The sequence below is a fragment of the Phodopus roborovskii genome, unplaced genomic scaffold (assembly GCF_943737965.1).
Source record: "Phodopus roborovskii unplaced genomic scaffold, PHOROB, whole genome shotgun sequence".
In the NCBI taxonomy this organism is placed as follows: Eukaryota; Metazoa; Chordata; class Mammalia; order Rodentia; family Cricetidae; genus Phodopus; species Phodopus roborovskii.
The window spans coordinates 12,680,897-12,695,183 of NW_026126409.1; the positions used below are offsets into that span (position 1 = coordinate 12,680,897).

General features: G+C 49.9%; 1 protein-coding gene across 1 annotated transcript; it reads right to left on the bottom strand.

Annotated features, from left to right (window-relative positions):
• Nucleotides 1-2,374: 2,374 nt before the first annotated feature.
• On the bottom strand, nucleotides 2,375-11,790 carry CUNH13orf46 (chromosome unknown C13orf46 homolog). Its single transcript, XM_051182043.1, has 8 exons — nucleotides 11,539-11,790; nucleotides 9,523-9,574; nucleotides 8,257-8,392; nucleotides 8,124-8,171; nucleotides 7,105-7,155; nucleotides 5,934-6,001; nucleotides 4,013-4,091; nucleotides 2,375-2,521 (listed from the first exon to the last, which is right to left on the bottom strand). Exons 1-8 carry the CDS (start codon nucleotides 11,726-11,728, stop codon nucleotides 2,456-2,458), a joined length of 690 nt encoding a protein of 229 aa, XP_051038000.1. The 5' UTR covers nucleotides 11,729-11,790; the 3' UTR covers nucleotides 2,375-2,455.
• Nucleotides 11,791-14,287: the final 2,497 nt, after the last annotated feature.

A 14,287-nucleotide genomic window follows, 5' to 3' on the forward strand; every position in this document is an offset into this window, starting at 1 on the left:
CAAACTCAGGAGGATGTCACTGGGTTCCTTGCCAGACAGTCCTCAGTGGACCTGAGTGGGAGGCTGGTTAGGCGGGCTTGTAGATAGGGAAACTCAGGGAGGGCTGCAGACATGTCTCAGCAAGCCTGGGCCTGCCCCACAACCTGGTTCTGCAAAGTTGCTGACTGGGGACTTTCCCTGTAGTTCCAATTTCTGAGACTCCCCTCTCTTTCCCAGTGACAGACAGGACTGCAGGGAACATTGCTCCTAAGCTGCTCGAGGCCAGGGCTAGGATGAGAGACTAGAAGGTAGAAGGCTGAGTTCACAGTTGGACTGACCAAGGATATGGAACTGTCTCGGGATGAGGGTGGTGGTGGTTGACTTTGGCCTTGAATACTTGGTGCTTGCCCAGCAGCTTATGCCTTGCTATCCATCCTGTACAGCCCGGGGCTGTGCTGAGCCTGTGCTCTTTGGCCTCAGTGAGCTGAGGCCACAGGTAAGAATCTGATGGCTATGATTGTTACTTCTAGAAAACAAAATGGTGGAGTAGAGGGGAACTCCTTGGGGAGTCTTGCATCAGAAGGGGGTACTATTGTGGGCAAAGGTTCTTTGGGAGACAAGGGCCCTTGAATGTGGGATAGAGGCCCTCAGAGAATGAAGCCTTCCCCATCAATGGGCACTGAGAATAGGGATAGGTGCTACCACAGGGCTGGATGGTGATGAGAAGGCCCAGGGCTGAACTGAGAGGTCATGGGCTTGGTAGAAGGGGTGGAACAAGCCTGTGGGTAGCTCATGAGGATGTGTGCCCCACCCCAGCGCTGCTCAGTCTCTGGGCTCTGCCTCAGCTTCCTGCCTGCTCCCTGTACCTCCGTCCCCTATCTGTAAAGCCAGGGTCATCCTTTAAGATGCCTTAAGCTGTGTCAAAACCGAACAAGATGGCTGAAACCAGGTGCTCCTTCACCGAGACAGCCTTCAAGCTCCCTGACCCTGGCAGAGCTTTTACCCATCCCTGGAGAGGGCCCTGAAACCACAGGTCACTTTTGTCAGCTGTGTGCACAGTGCATGAGCTCTGAAATGTGCCCCCAAAGCTCAGCTTACCCAGGGAAGATACCAAGAATATTGTCATGGTTCTGGTGCTTACTAGAGCAGCTGGCATGTACGGCATATGGGCCTGTCTGTACATTCACCAACTCTTCTAACCAACTTCTTACCAGAAGGGACAATGTGTCTCAGTGACCCAAGGCCTCTTTCAAACCTTTCAGATATGAGCCCAAATTCCACAAGGACCCACCCCACAGACCATCCTTGGGTCCCCACTTCCCCTAGTCCTCCCCATTCAGCTTGAGGTCTATGTTCTACACACATACTGGGCTGCTGTCAATCATGAGTCCAATAGAAATCTGTTCTGGGAAGGAGGCTGTAGATGCCCCCATCCATCCCCATACCTCCTAGTGACCATGACAACTCCAGAAACCCTGTCACCAATGAACTCACCATGTCTACCATGTCCTTGAGGATTCCAGGTACTCAGGGCCTCAGATGAACATGTTTGAGGAATTGTTTTGCTTTGTCACATGGGAAGATGATTGGGGAGTTCACACCACCAAGCATCCTTAGGGAACCAGGCTTCCAGGTAGAGGCACTACGGAAGGCTGTGGCCCAGGGCCTGGGGGATGCAAGGATATGAATGCAGGGAGGGTCAGTTCGGATGTGACCTTTGCCCCTCTCCTCTGCAGCTGTGGCCTGGAGGTTGTCTATGTACGACACTAACTCCAGCGATGTGTTCACATTGTGTTGTTTCCTTTAGTGCGCAATTAGCTGGAGTTTAAGTTCTGTGAGGGCGATGAGGCGGCCTGCCCATTGGTCCTGGGTACTTGGTTCCTGGGCCTGAAAGCGAAGAGGGTGGGAGAATCTGAGTCACCAGGGGGCGCCATCAGACAGGCTAAAGTCCTAGTCTGGGCGCTTGCACAAAGCCTAAAGGGGCAGCAGCAGAGTGGAAATTGAGGGGAGGTTAGCAGGCTTCAGAAGCATGCGGAGGTGATGGGAGAGACTGCCAAAAGACTGATTTTTATGAGGTATCAAGAGTTATTGTCTGCCCACCCACAGGTAGGGTCCATGGGCATGGAGGACTTGGTCCATGTGCTGCCCTGTCTCGGTATTGAGTGGCACATGAAAACCGTTATCAAGTGACAATGCCTGTGTTATAGTGAAAACTTAGAGTTTTATAAACTCAGGGGCAACTTGACCCCAACTTGTAACACAGTCTACCCCTGACCTGAGTAGAGGTCCGAGCACCCTCCCTCTGCAGCGGCCATCTGCTGGAAGGTAATGAGTTCACTGTCACTTTCTACCTTACCTGTGATTGGCCTTGGGTTGGAGGAGGGTCCCTGCCTCGGGTCTCCGTTGGCTGCTGTCACTCTGGCCCTGCCCATGGAGTGGGGATCATGAAGCGGTTCCAGGCCTGGGCTGTCTTCCCTTAGTCCCCAGAGAGTTCTACTAGTGGCTGAGTCAGAGGGGTCCTGTCCTGAGACGACTGGTGCTTCTAATAAAGCCAAGCCTGTTTCAGTCAGTGCCTGGCTGGGAACATGAGGCCCGAAGAGCTTGGGATCCCTGGGGTCTGAGTCACTGGGGCTCCTGGGAACCAGGAGGCGGTGGTGGGGGTTGGAAGGCTAGAAACTAGGCTGTCAGCACTCCCTGAATCCCAGCATCACTTGGATCTTAGCAGCCAGTGGCTGTGCTGGATCGTAATGACAGGGGTCCTCCCACAGCCTCTGACGACCTGAAGCAGCAACAAGAAAGGCCCTTCGGATGATGGCTCGGTGTCTTTACCAGCCATGGACACGTGGACAGGATGCAGGCACCTCTTATTCCTCAGGCTCCAGGCCTGTTTCATCTTTCTGGTAAAACTGGCTGCTGCCAGCTGCTGCCCAAATATAACGGAGCTCCTGCCCGACACTGAGCCCTCAGCACATAGGTGACCACCCTCTTCACCTGCTATGACCTCCTCTCTGATGGGTCAAATGACACTAAGAAGCCATAAGACTAAGAGTCCACAAACAGACCGATGCTTAGGCATGGAAGTGAGACTCAGGTCTTATACATGTAGAAATGCTCTGAAGCAAGGCTCAAAATATTTTTTGAGCCTTTCAAAATGTGATTTGAAAATATGACATCCATCTCTGGACCTGGCAGATGCTGCGACCTTCTACAAAGACACACAGAAGGAACAATATCATTGAGACTTAAGCAAAGGTTCTATCCTGAGGACTGGCTTTGGCCAACACAGAACTGCCATCCAGACTCTGCAACAATGGATGGATGGGTAGACAGACCCATGCTGAGTCCTGGAGCCATGGCTAAGGTCTTTTCTTCCTCCCTGTTTGTCCTGAGTATCCCTGTGTACCTTTCTAGAGTACCATTCGGATGGCAGCTGGAGAATGGGAATGGTTCTAGACCACATATAGCAGGCCCAAAGGGTTGCCTCACTTTACCATATAGACCCACTGGGAGGACCATCTGACCCATTTGTTTCCAAAGAGTAATGATATGGGAAAGGATTGCCCTTTCAGCCAGGTGTCTGGGTGGAAACTGATGGGTGGGCCTTCCTTCCCTCTCTACCCAGACAATGGCCTCCTGGAAAGTAAATTCCAGACTCTAAATGCTTCCAGGATCTGCAGGGTAGACTAGTGTATGCCATTACTGACAGGTGGCTATGAAAGATATAGCCATCTTCCCGCCTCTGTCCACATCCCATGGAGGAAGATCATGATCTACAGACATCATCATGTCTCTGGTGGTCAGGCTGCACACCTGGGTACTGCTCATGCTTCTCCCTGAGCATTCTCAGGCCACAGCAAACTAGGAAGTCTCTACATCACAGCACCACTGCCCTTTCTGCCAGCTGTGGCTAACCTTGCACGGTGGAAATGGAAACCCCAGGGGACTGGTCAGGGGGCTCTGGAGTGAGCACACCACCCCTGTGTTCCTAGCTGTTCAGAGTCCTGCCCTTCACTGCCCTCCTGGTCCTGAGTACCTTCTCCAAAGCATTGGCAGTTTCCTTCACTTTCTTCTTTGTGGAATACGGGATGCAGCACATCCAGCTGGTCCTTGTCCTGGACGCCAAGAACATGAGGGAGTAATAGTGCACTCCCTGCTCTGTAACACACCAGCCTCCATCCCTTACTCTCAAACCCCACTCTCCCACTCCACAAACACCCAGGGAAGTAGGGCTCTCCCTGAGCCATCTCCTCTCTTCCAGACCAGATTCCAAAGCTTGCTGCTTAGTTTTGCTTTCAGGTACCCAGGTCTCTCATTCTCTGGCTAGAGGGACTCTTATACAAGAGAACCATTGAACCTAGTCTTCCTCCAGGCAGCAAAACTTGGAGGCAGAGGAAGGTAACCTTCATGGATGTTTGTCTCTTAGAAGACGTGGCTCCCACAGTACGGTGAAGGCAGTCACCCAGTTCATGGTCAAAGCTTCCCAAGTGGGTAGCAATGGGGCTGTTGGTGCATGGTTGGCCCATTTCACTGAGGGGTGGGGGTTCTGGGCATAACATTGGAAATTAACAAGGTAAGAGGTACAGAGTGTCACCTGTCCCGATCAGGTTGCATGTAGGACCTTTGTCTGTACCAAGTAAATGTAGGTCTCAGGGCTACGCTGACACCTACCCTACCTAGGGTAGTGAGCATTAGGGATTGGAATCCAGACCCAGAAAACAGATTTAATTGTCTATCTCTTAAGATAAAGAGTAAAACCAACAAGCCCCTTGCCTGTGGTTAAATCCATCCAAGAACCAGTAAGAAAAGGAATCATTTGGAAAAGACTTGCCTCTCTCAAGTCTGGACTAGGGACTGTGACCAAAGTGTCCTGATCACTTGGTAAAACTTGATATGGTCACCTATCATGGCCTGGTCATATGGAGGTCAGTCAGGGGAACTTCCCAGTAAGGATGAACAAAACGTCACTGAATTCCTTCCCCCAAGAGAGATGCTTGAAGCCAAGGTGGCAGTCACTGAGACAATTCCCCAACTGCCCACCAAATAGAGGACTAATTGGAGTGTGATCAAAGAGCAGTGCCTGTGGGTGGCTTATGGTCCAGAGGGCACCCACCCGACACAAACCCAGCTTATGTCTGAGTATGATATCAAGGATCATGCAGCCTAGCAGTGTCCTGGGTCTATAAGGTACAATCAGGGGTGACTACAAAACTCCCCTTTTTTTCTGTGCTACTCCATATTGTGTGAGTTCCTTCAAGACCACATGCCAGTTTTACAAATCCATTAGAGAAATTTTTATCTTGAAAGTAAATAGTATATAAGCCAAAATACTAACAAAGACATTAATTCTGAGGCGGTGGGAGTTTGAGTAACTGATTTTGTGTTCTCTGCATTTCTCTGTATTGTCAGAAATGAAATAAACTAGATCCACAGGCCAGAGGCAAGTGTCTGCCTGGATCCTGATAACTTTCTTTATGGCTAATGGCTCTGAACCTCAGGAAACCTCAAGGTTTTGCTTGTCCACCCAGGGGCATGAGTCTTAGTACCAGTGCACAAAACCCTGCAGGGCTAAACCCAGCTATAAGAGGCTAGCTCTCCCTGCTGGCATCCGTGTATGCAGGGCCTTCTCAACCCACTATCTGTAGCTAAACTCCAACTGGGGACCCTGACACCATATTGTTACCTTCTGCTTCCTGGTCACTTTGCTGGCTGATGGCATGGGGAGCCATGGTCTAGTGATGGAGTGAGATGTGGCGCCTGGTTCATTGGTTCCCACGCTCTGAGAAAGTTTATCATATTGTTGCTTGTTCCCTGGCACCTCTGGTCCAAATAACCACTTGGTTTGTGCATGGTTCAGGGGTGGAGGAGAGGCAGGAGGCACAGTGCTGCCACCATAGGAGTGGGAATGTCACTCTGATAAGCACCCTCATCTAAGTTATCCCCTAAGCAATACTCACTCATCCTCTGACAAGTCCCCTGTGTCCAGGGGGGGCCTCTTCTCTTCTCTCACGGCACAGGTGACTATCTGTGGGAAGTGGCAGAACAACCTAGGAGACCCACCCAAGGAACAGACGGGGCCAGAGAAAGCCAGTCCACGCTGGCCCTGAATCCTCATTCCAGACAGTGCTCTGTTGAGTGGGAATGCCCAACAAGGGACCCAGGCGCCTTGTGTGAGCCTCCATGGCTTCTGGGCTACAGTTGGAGAGAACTGGCCCCTTGGTCTACTTCTGCTATTGGCTGACATTTCTGGAGTTCTTAGAACTTGGGGCCCTCTGAGTAGCCTCACAGAGAATTAGTAACCAGTCTTTTTACCACACAGTGTGACTCAGAAGCTAAGGGTATAACAGGTGTAATCTGGAAAGTAGCCAACCCTCAGGTACTCCTTGAACTTGTCAATTTCGGGAGTCACCCAAAAAGAGATCTGCTCCTTACAGCAGAGAACTGGAGAAAGGCTCCAAACAGCTATGTCAATAAGCCACTGAGAAGAATCTCACCATGCTGTGATAGTGGTGATGGTGATTATGTAGTAGTGATATTGACAATGATGGCAGTGATGCTGGTGGTGCTGGTGGTGACTGTTAATGGTGATGACAATGATGGGGATGACAACGGTGGGTGGTAGTGATGGTGATGATGATATCCAGGGTGAAAATAAGAATGTGATGGTAGTGGTCGTTACAGTAGTGATAATGTTGGTAGCAGGGTGGTGATGGTGATAGTACTGTTGGAGATGGTGATGACAATGGGTTGTGAATAATGGTGACACAATACCAAGGCCACTATTTTGAGAGCTTTACAAAGCAGCCTTGAGATGGGGCTATGTGGCTTCCATGACAGAACAACTCAAGCCCAAGCTGTTCTTGAGTATTTTGAGCAGTTATTGATGGAGCCGTGTATCTCCCGTTCTCTCAGCACAAGCCCAAGGAACTAGGTTTGGGTTGGGGGGACAAAGGTGTTTTCCTTCTGCTCCCACAGCCAGCCCTTACCCAAGCACCATGGAGGGTCCCTAGAATTTCTGGCCTTGGGTCCATGCCTCCCCCTTCATGTGTCTGTTATGCCCCCCCCCAACAGTGTGGGTGCTCTCCCAGGGCATAGTTTGGATCTCTGGTCTGGAGAGTTTTGCTGTACCTCCTCCTCAGTATGGTCTCCCAGGTCGATCTCCACAAATACAGATGGTTTCTATGGATGGAAGCAATAATTTGTGAGTGAGCTTGGAAGGAAGGAGCTGTCTCGTAGACATGTAGATCTGGGTGGTTTCACCACATTCAGGTGAAGGGAAAGGACCCTTGTGAAGCTTGCAGGTCCCAATGGCAGCTCAGACAGTAGTGTCCGGAAGGCTAGCTAGCTCTGAGCAGGAGAGAAGTGTGACCTTCTGACCCATTCCTACTAAGTGGAAACAAGTTCTTGAGATCCTAAGAGTTTCTTCATCCTCCGCTTTGGGTGCTAGGGCCTTCAGGTAACAAGGCAGTGTGGAGACTGTGGGATCCCTCCCCAGCCCTGATCTACCAGGAACATGTGGCTCACCTCCACACATTTGACATTTGACTTGTCATTGAGTGACAAGTTCACTCAAATGAGATCTACTCTGTAAGGTGGGCCAGCTCAGAGAATGCCAAATCAGTCTCTGTTTGACACCTTGGCTGGCCCAGAATCTTGCCGAGGACTATCTGCTATAAAGTCCTGGTGAAAACTGTATCCCTCTGTCACCATTCTCAATAACACGGTTTGGGGAGGAGGATAAAGCTTCCTTCCTTGTTGAAGGTCACCGTGAAATTCTTAATTCAGTATGAGGCTTACACAGATGTACCTCAGTGACCAAGGTCGGGTGTGCCTTTGGTCAGCACACCTGGGTAAGAGGCTGTGGAGCAGGGGATTGTTCTGGGTAAAGTTCAGCTGGAAGGGAAAATGTTCTCAAGAGCCACAACTTTAGTGACTTCATTGTTTGGCAAGCGAGGGCAGGATGCTGCAAGGTCAGACAACAAAGAGGCCCAGAGTTTGACCCCTGAACCCTTCTAGCCCAGCCAGACAGCACAGCACCTGCTCAGGTGGCTTTAAGGACCTCAAGTCTACAGTGCGCACAGCCTGCTGGGAATTGTGCACAGCCAGACTTGCACATCTTAACTCCTGTGGCTAAAGTTAGTGCTTGCCTGTTTTTCTAGAAGGTTATTCAGCTTCATGGATTCTGGCTCTTGCTCCTATAAGTGAAGATACCAACAGGTGAGTACAGGGGATGCCAAGCAGGAGGATAGAGTGTGCAGAGCTGCCCAAGGCCAGCCTGACCTCGGCCATTGAGGTGTGTCTTCCTTTTTGGGCACCATCCTGTTCTGAGGTGCTGGCCTCTGAGTCGCTCTTCTCATCCAGTTTTCTGGGCTCATCCTGGCTCTTTTTCTTTCTGTCTTCCTCTAGGCTCACCTGACTGGAGATAAATGGGTAGGGGAGGTGTTGAAAAAGCAGTTTACAGGAGTCAATTGCTTTTTGTCTCCTCCTCTATGGCTGGGAGTGGGGTGAGCCTGCGGGCCCTTTGGGGACAAAAAGGAACGCTTTTTTTTTTTTTTTTTTTTTTTTTTGTCCTCTAACAACTCATCTTGTCTGGAGACACCAGCTGCACACTCCCTCCAGGTAGAGACTGTAGGGCTATGGGCATTGGTGGACTGTTCTGTGTCTGACACTCATGCCTAATCTGGCGGCTCCCCTACTCCATGTACCCTGTCGAGTATGACTAGGGGAGATGCAGGTATGCCCTCGCCATTGCCAGAGGTAAGACTCAGATAGCTGCTGGCCTTTGACATGTTTTGATGTTATGGGTTGCACCACCCAAAGGCCTTCCAAGCCCCAGACTGTCTTTTTTTTTTTTTTTTTTTTTTTTTTTTGGCTAGACAGCTGCTACAGGCCTATGTGACATGTTGTTCCCTAGTACTACCAACCAATGGCACTTTCAGCAGCTTCTGAGTTGCCAACATCCCTTCCACCTCAGTATTTTCTGATCTAGCACCTTCCACTGGTGTTGGCTCATGAGCAGCCATCTGTAAACAGGCAGCCTGGTCTGTGCCTGGTCCACAGTGAACAGACTTAGGATCTGAGAAAAGCCCTTGGGTTCAGTGACTTTTAAGCCCTATGGAAGGCAGGATGGTAGGCAGCCCAAAGGGATGATGGTTCTGTGTTAGGTGTCCAGACAGCCTGTTCTATTTGACCACTAGTGAGACTAAACGGTTATACAGCCTCACTGTTCAGCAAGGGCGCTTGGCAGGACACAGGGTGGGGCTTCCTTTCTGGGAGAGGCACATGGAGATATTTGTGAGATACTTCCACCAAGCCAGGTGGATGCCAGATAAGGACCAGCCAGAAGGGCTTCCTGGAGCCCTGAGACACTCTACGGTGGGTTCTGTTTTTATGATGAGTCCCTTGGGTTAAAAAGGATCTTGAGCCATCCCAACCAACCCCCAACAAAAGGACGCTTCCAAAGTCCTAACCCTGAGGGAGGGCTCCATCCCTGTCCCCCCCCCCCACTACCTCAGTCCTCACATTTCAGAAGTGTCTTCCACTCACCAGGTGGTATCATCCGTGTCACTTCGTGAATCTTTACCTTGGTCCTCAGACTCTGAGGACAAGGGCAGTTAGTTAGTAAATGAGCATTCCAAGGTATGACGCTCCAGCACCCAGGCTTCGCCACAGTTCCATACCTCACTGACTGGCTGTCCTGGCTAACACTCCTCTCAGGCAGGCTCCAGGCCAACAGCCATGGCTAAAAAGAACTCCTCTCCTCCTCTACTTCTTTGGCCACGTTCCAACCACTCCATTTTTCTTCCTAGCCCAGCACCTTCCATGCCTACGCAAGAGCTTTTTGAGCCTACTTCATGCATAGCTGCAAAAGCCCACCCCTTGCTCTATTATTCTCCTTCTGTGATCCAGGCTGGGCCTCCATGACCTCCTGGAACACACCCATGGTCCCCAAATCTTCCTCACCCCAGCACAGATTACTGGAGTGGCAGAGCAGGAAGATAAGGAAAAGGATCCCTCATAAGATGGTCACTCGCTGGAGATGGGGTGGCTTGTTCAGGAACATCCCAGCCACCGATGACTCCCAGCTCTGAGGACCATCACTGGGGTGATCTTAATTATCCTCTATTTCATGGGGCAGGAGGTACCTGCTCAAGGCTGAGGGGACCCTAATGAGTGGCCATGAAACATGAGTTCCCTAGCTTCAAGGACAATGACTGCAGGCAACCATGCCAAGTGAACCTGGGTTGGTCTGTGAGCTTTCCCCTGACACAGCATGTAACTTCCTCCCCTCTGCTTCCCAGGATCTGGCCATCCAGCACAGCATCTAATGGGAGGAGTCATGCACAGATGACTACATTGAGGCCTCCATCTGGCCCCAGTGCTGCCACGGGGCGGGGGGGGGGGGGCGGAGGGGGCAGACCTCAGCACGGATGGCTGGTATCATCTGATCCCCACAGTGGCTGTGGGATCCCATGGTGTCAAGAGTTCTGGTTCAAAACAAAACAAGCCTAGAGACTGGGCTGGGGCTGCCCTGTTCGGACAGCTCGCTAACAGGACTGGCTAGCCCTTTCCTTGGGGTTAGTGTCCAGGCTAGTTGATGGCAGCACAGGAGATGCTTCTGCACCAGTCAGTCATCTTCTTTCCATCCTTCCCAGCCTTCTGCCTCAGTGTAGGCCTTCACAGAGATGCTAGGTGCTTCCAAGATGCCTTCTTCCCACAAGGGAGCCTGTATACTCCTGATCTCAGCACATCTGGCCTTGGCTTAAGCCGTGTCCCCTTTCTCAGGGGACCTCATGTTTGTGTTCCTCTGTTGCCTGCAGTGCTGGTCTCAGACTTGTGGACATGTGTGGATGGAAGCTGCCTGCCCAACAGTGTGTGTGTGTGTGTGTGTGTGTGTGTGTGTGTGTGTATGCTTTACACAGCCTTGCATGTGGCAGGTTTCAGTTCCATCTCAGCTTCAAAGTCCAGAGAGTCCAAATGATGAGAGGAGGGCTGGACATCAGGTCTCCTGGGAATTTACATAATCCCAGAAGAATTTAAAAGTGGACTAGAAGGGCTGGAGAAATGCTGTTAAAATCACTGGCTGCTCTTGTAGACGTCCAGGGTTCGATTCCCAGCACTCACACGGGGGGGGGGGGGTTCTCATAACACTAATTCCGATTCCACGAGTTCTGGTGCCCTCTTCTGGTCTCCACAGTGCTGCATGCACATGGCACATAGGCATATATGCTGGCAAAACACCCATACACATAAAGGAAGATCTGTAAGCCCCACCCCGGCACACATGTATACATGCACCTGTGTTTTACAAGATGCCAACTATTAGGACACTCTTCTAGTTCTCATCCTTCCTGTGAAGTGTACCTAGCCACAAACAGTCAAGAGAAAGACTGGCTTTCCATTGCTCGGTGCTGTTCTGGAGTTAGAGGGCAGCTACTTCTTACAGGAATATGCTTGCATGATGTGCAAAATATCTGCATTCAGATGTCCACAAACTCTACTTTCTTGAAGTTGGGCCAGGTCTGGCCTGCCCTCCCAAACCACTAGGGAGCCACTCCCTACCTGGCTCCTTGCGTAGTAGCTTCCTGATGCAGACTGGTGGATCCCCCTTCTGGTGTAAGCCACCCACACTCCTGCTCCTCTGGAGTTCAGCCCCCTCAGTGGTCACCTTGAGGTATCCAGGGACTATTCCTGAGGGCAGGGCTCCAGGACCAGGCCGGTGCCTCCTGTGAGTGATGGGATCCTTTTCCATCCTGACCCAGAGGGGAGGAGGGAGCCACCAGGGCAGCCTCAGACGAAAGGCATCTCTGCCAGCCTCTCTCCCTGTCTCTCTTCCAGCAAAGTGGTCCAGAGCAAACTTAGTCTCCGTTACTATGGTGCTGTTGTGACATCACAAATTAGAGCTGAATGTTTGTTGAGGGCCATCCCAAAGGTCCTTGAAGGCTCGAGGTTTTTTGAGTAGTTTCTGGTCTGCCACTTTCCTGTACTTCTAGATTCTTCAACAGCCAAGAGCCTTCCGGAAGACAATGCCTCACAAACATGTGTTCCTGACATCTCTGCTTTCTCCTATTGGAGAGTCTTCCTTTTTCTTGAGAGATGAGGATGGCAGAAAGCAAAGTCAGGAAAATGACTGAAGGGCCCTGGGACAGTGTGATCAGATTTACATCCAGGTCAGTGGGTCAGGGGTCACCACCGAGAGGAGGGCTTGATGACTTAAATTACACTGACAAACATCTGCCTATACGGGATCACAACCTGAGTGCTTCAATTAGAAAAATACCTCCCAAGGCTGGAGGGTTAGATCAAGGAGGGGAAGGGCTGGCTCCCTGTAGCCCTCTCAGGGTCTACAGATGTCATCTTCAAGGGGCTGCCCCCAGGCTGTGTCAGCTCTTCTATGAAGACACCAACCACACAGGATTGGGGCTCCCCCTAGTGTCAACATAACACACAACCACCCCCTCAAAAGGGATAAAAGTTTATTCTGGAGCTAAATATAATGACATTCATGGTGCCCCAACTCCATGCCCCAACATGATAACAGTTGAAAAAGTTTTTCTTTTAAATATATTAATTAGTACATCTGTGTCTGTATGTAGGTATGTGCACACATGGGTGCAGGTCTGGTATGATCCAGAAGAAGGTGTTGGGTCCCCTGGAATTGGAGTTAAGCAGTCATGAGCCATCTGATTCAAGTTCTGGGAGCTGAACTCTAAGAGCAAGATAGGCTCTTTGCACTGAGCTATCTTCAGCCTCTGGAAGTTTCTAGCAGAACAAAGAAAGTCATAAATAAAAGCACTTTTCAAATACAATCAGTGGAAATATTAAATAGATGGCTTAAAACCACAGGGACTCTTGGTTCTAGGCCTCAGCTGCTATCTGGTGACACCCATAGCTTTTTGGTTGGGGAAATGAGTTTTATGAATGCATTCCAAAGGGTTGACCCTTTGTTAGGTCAGACACAGAGGTAGGCAAAGAATGGCTATAAGGTGGTCACATATAGCCCAAGATAAATTGTAATTAGGCTCTGGACCTGCAACATTCCAACCTATCCACAACCACTGAGGTTCTTATCAGTTAATCAGCTTTGCAGATGTTTAATGTAAGGTGTCATTCTTTCCACACTAGAGACCTTATTTCATTTTCATAACTTTCCAAGATGTCCTTCTCAAGCACAGTCACACCCGAGGTTTCTGGTGTTAGGTTGTCAGCATAGGATGCTGGAGATATGCCTTGACCTAACATAGCCTAACAGAAGACCCTGGTTCACTGCTCAATTACACAGCCATTTCTAGCTACAATGCTAGGAGGAGGGTCACCTGACTCCCCAGGGCTTTTGAGTGGGCCTGAGAATTAAACTAACTCAAGGTAAATTCAGCAGGAAGAAATTTATATGAATTTATTCTCCTGTCATGGGACCTGAGCTGATTAGTTTTTATCAACTCGACACACAAACACATTAGCATCAAACCATAAACTTTCCTTTGTTGTTTCTCTTCAAGATGTCATGTTAATATTAATACCACAAGAAAAAACATGGTTTAGCTTTTAAACATCCCACAGTCTTTCAATAATTCTGATAATTTAAAAGTTTGATTTCTCTTTAAAAACCCAACATCTCTTTAAAAAGACAAAGTCTCAACTGTGGGCTTGTTTAAAGTAAATACCTTACATATTTTCTTATTCCAAGAGGGAAGAACCAGGGAAGTCACAATTAAAGCTAAGCAAACCAAAATTAAATAGCTTAGTGTCTGATGTCTAGGACTCACATTGTCTGGCCTACACAGGAATTGGCAAATCCCTCTCTTCCACACAGTACCCCACTCAGCAGCTTTCTTCTGAGGGTCCTGCCTTCCCAACATTAGTTCTGCCCTGTGCCCAGTGACTGGTTCCTCCCTGCCTTCCCAGTGATTGGATGTGATCAGGAGGTATAAACCCAATCTCTTTCCTCCCCAAGTTGCTCTTGCTCATGGATTTTATCACAGTAATGGAAGCACACTAAGACAAAGCTTCATAAAGAATGAAGCAGAAGTAACAAAATAAAGTTTTCCTGCTAGCTGCATGGAGAAGAGTGGTGAAGGGATTGTGTGGGATTGTGGCGGGGGGACAGCAAGGGCTGGGTCAACCCTCTTCTTGCTACAGGGGAGATGTTCACCGAGGTTTCTATCTGCAACCACTGCTTTTCAAGTGATCTCAAAACCACCATTTCAGAGCACATAGCTCCTGACAGCCGTTCCCCTGTGCAGACAGGTCTCCCCACCCCTCTCTCCCATCCCAGCATCTCACATATGGGAGGCTCCAGGTCACTGATCCA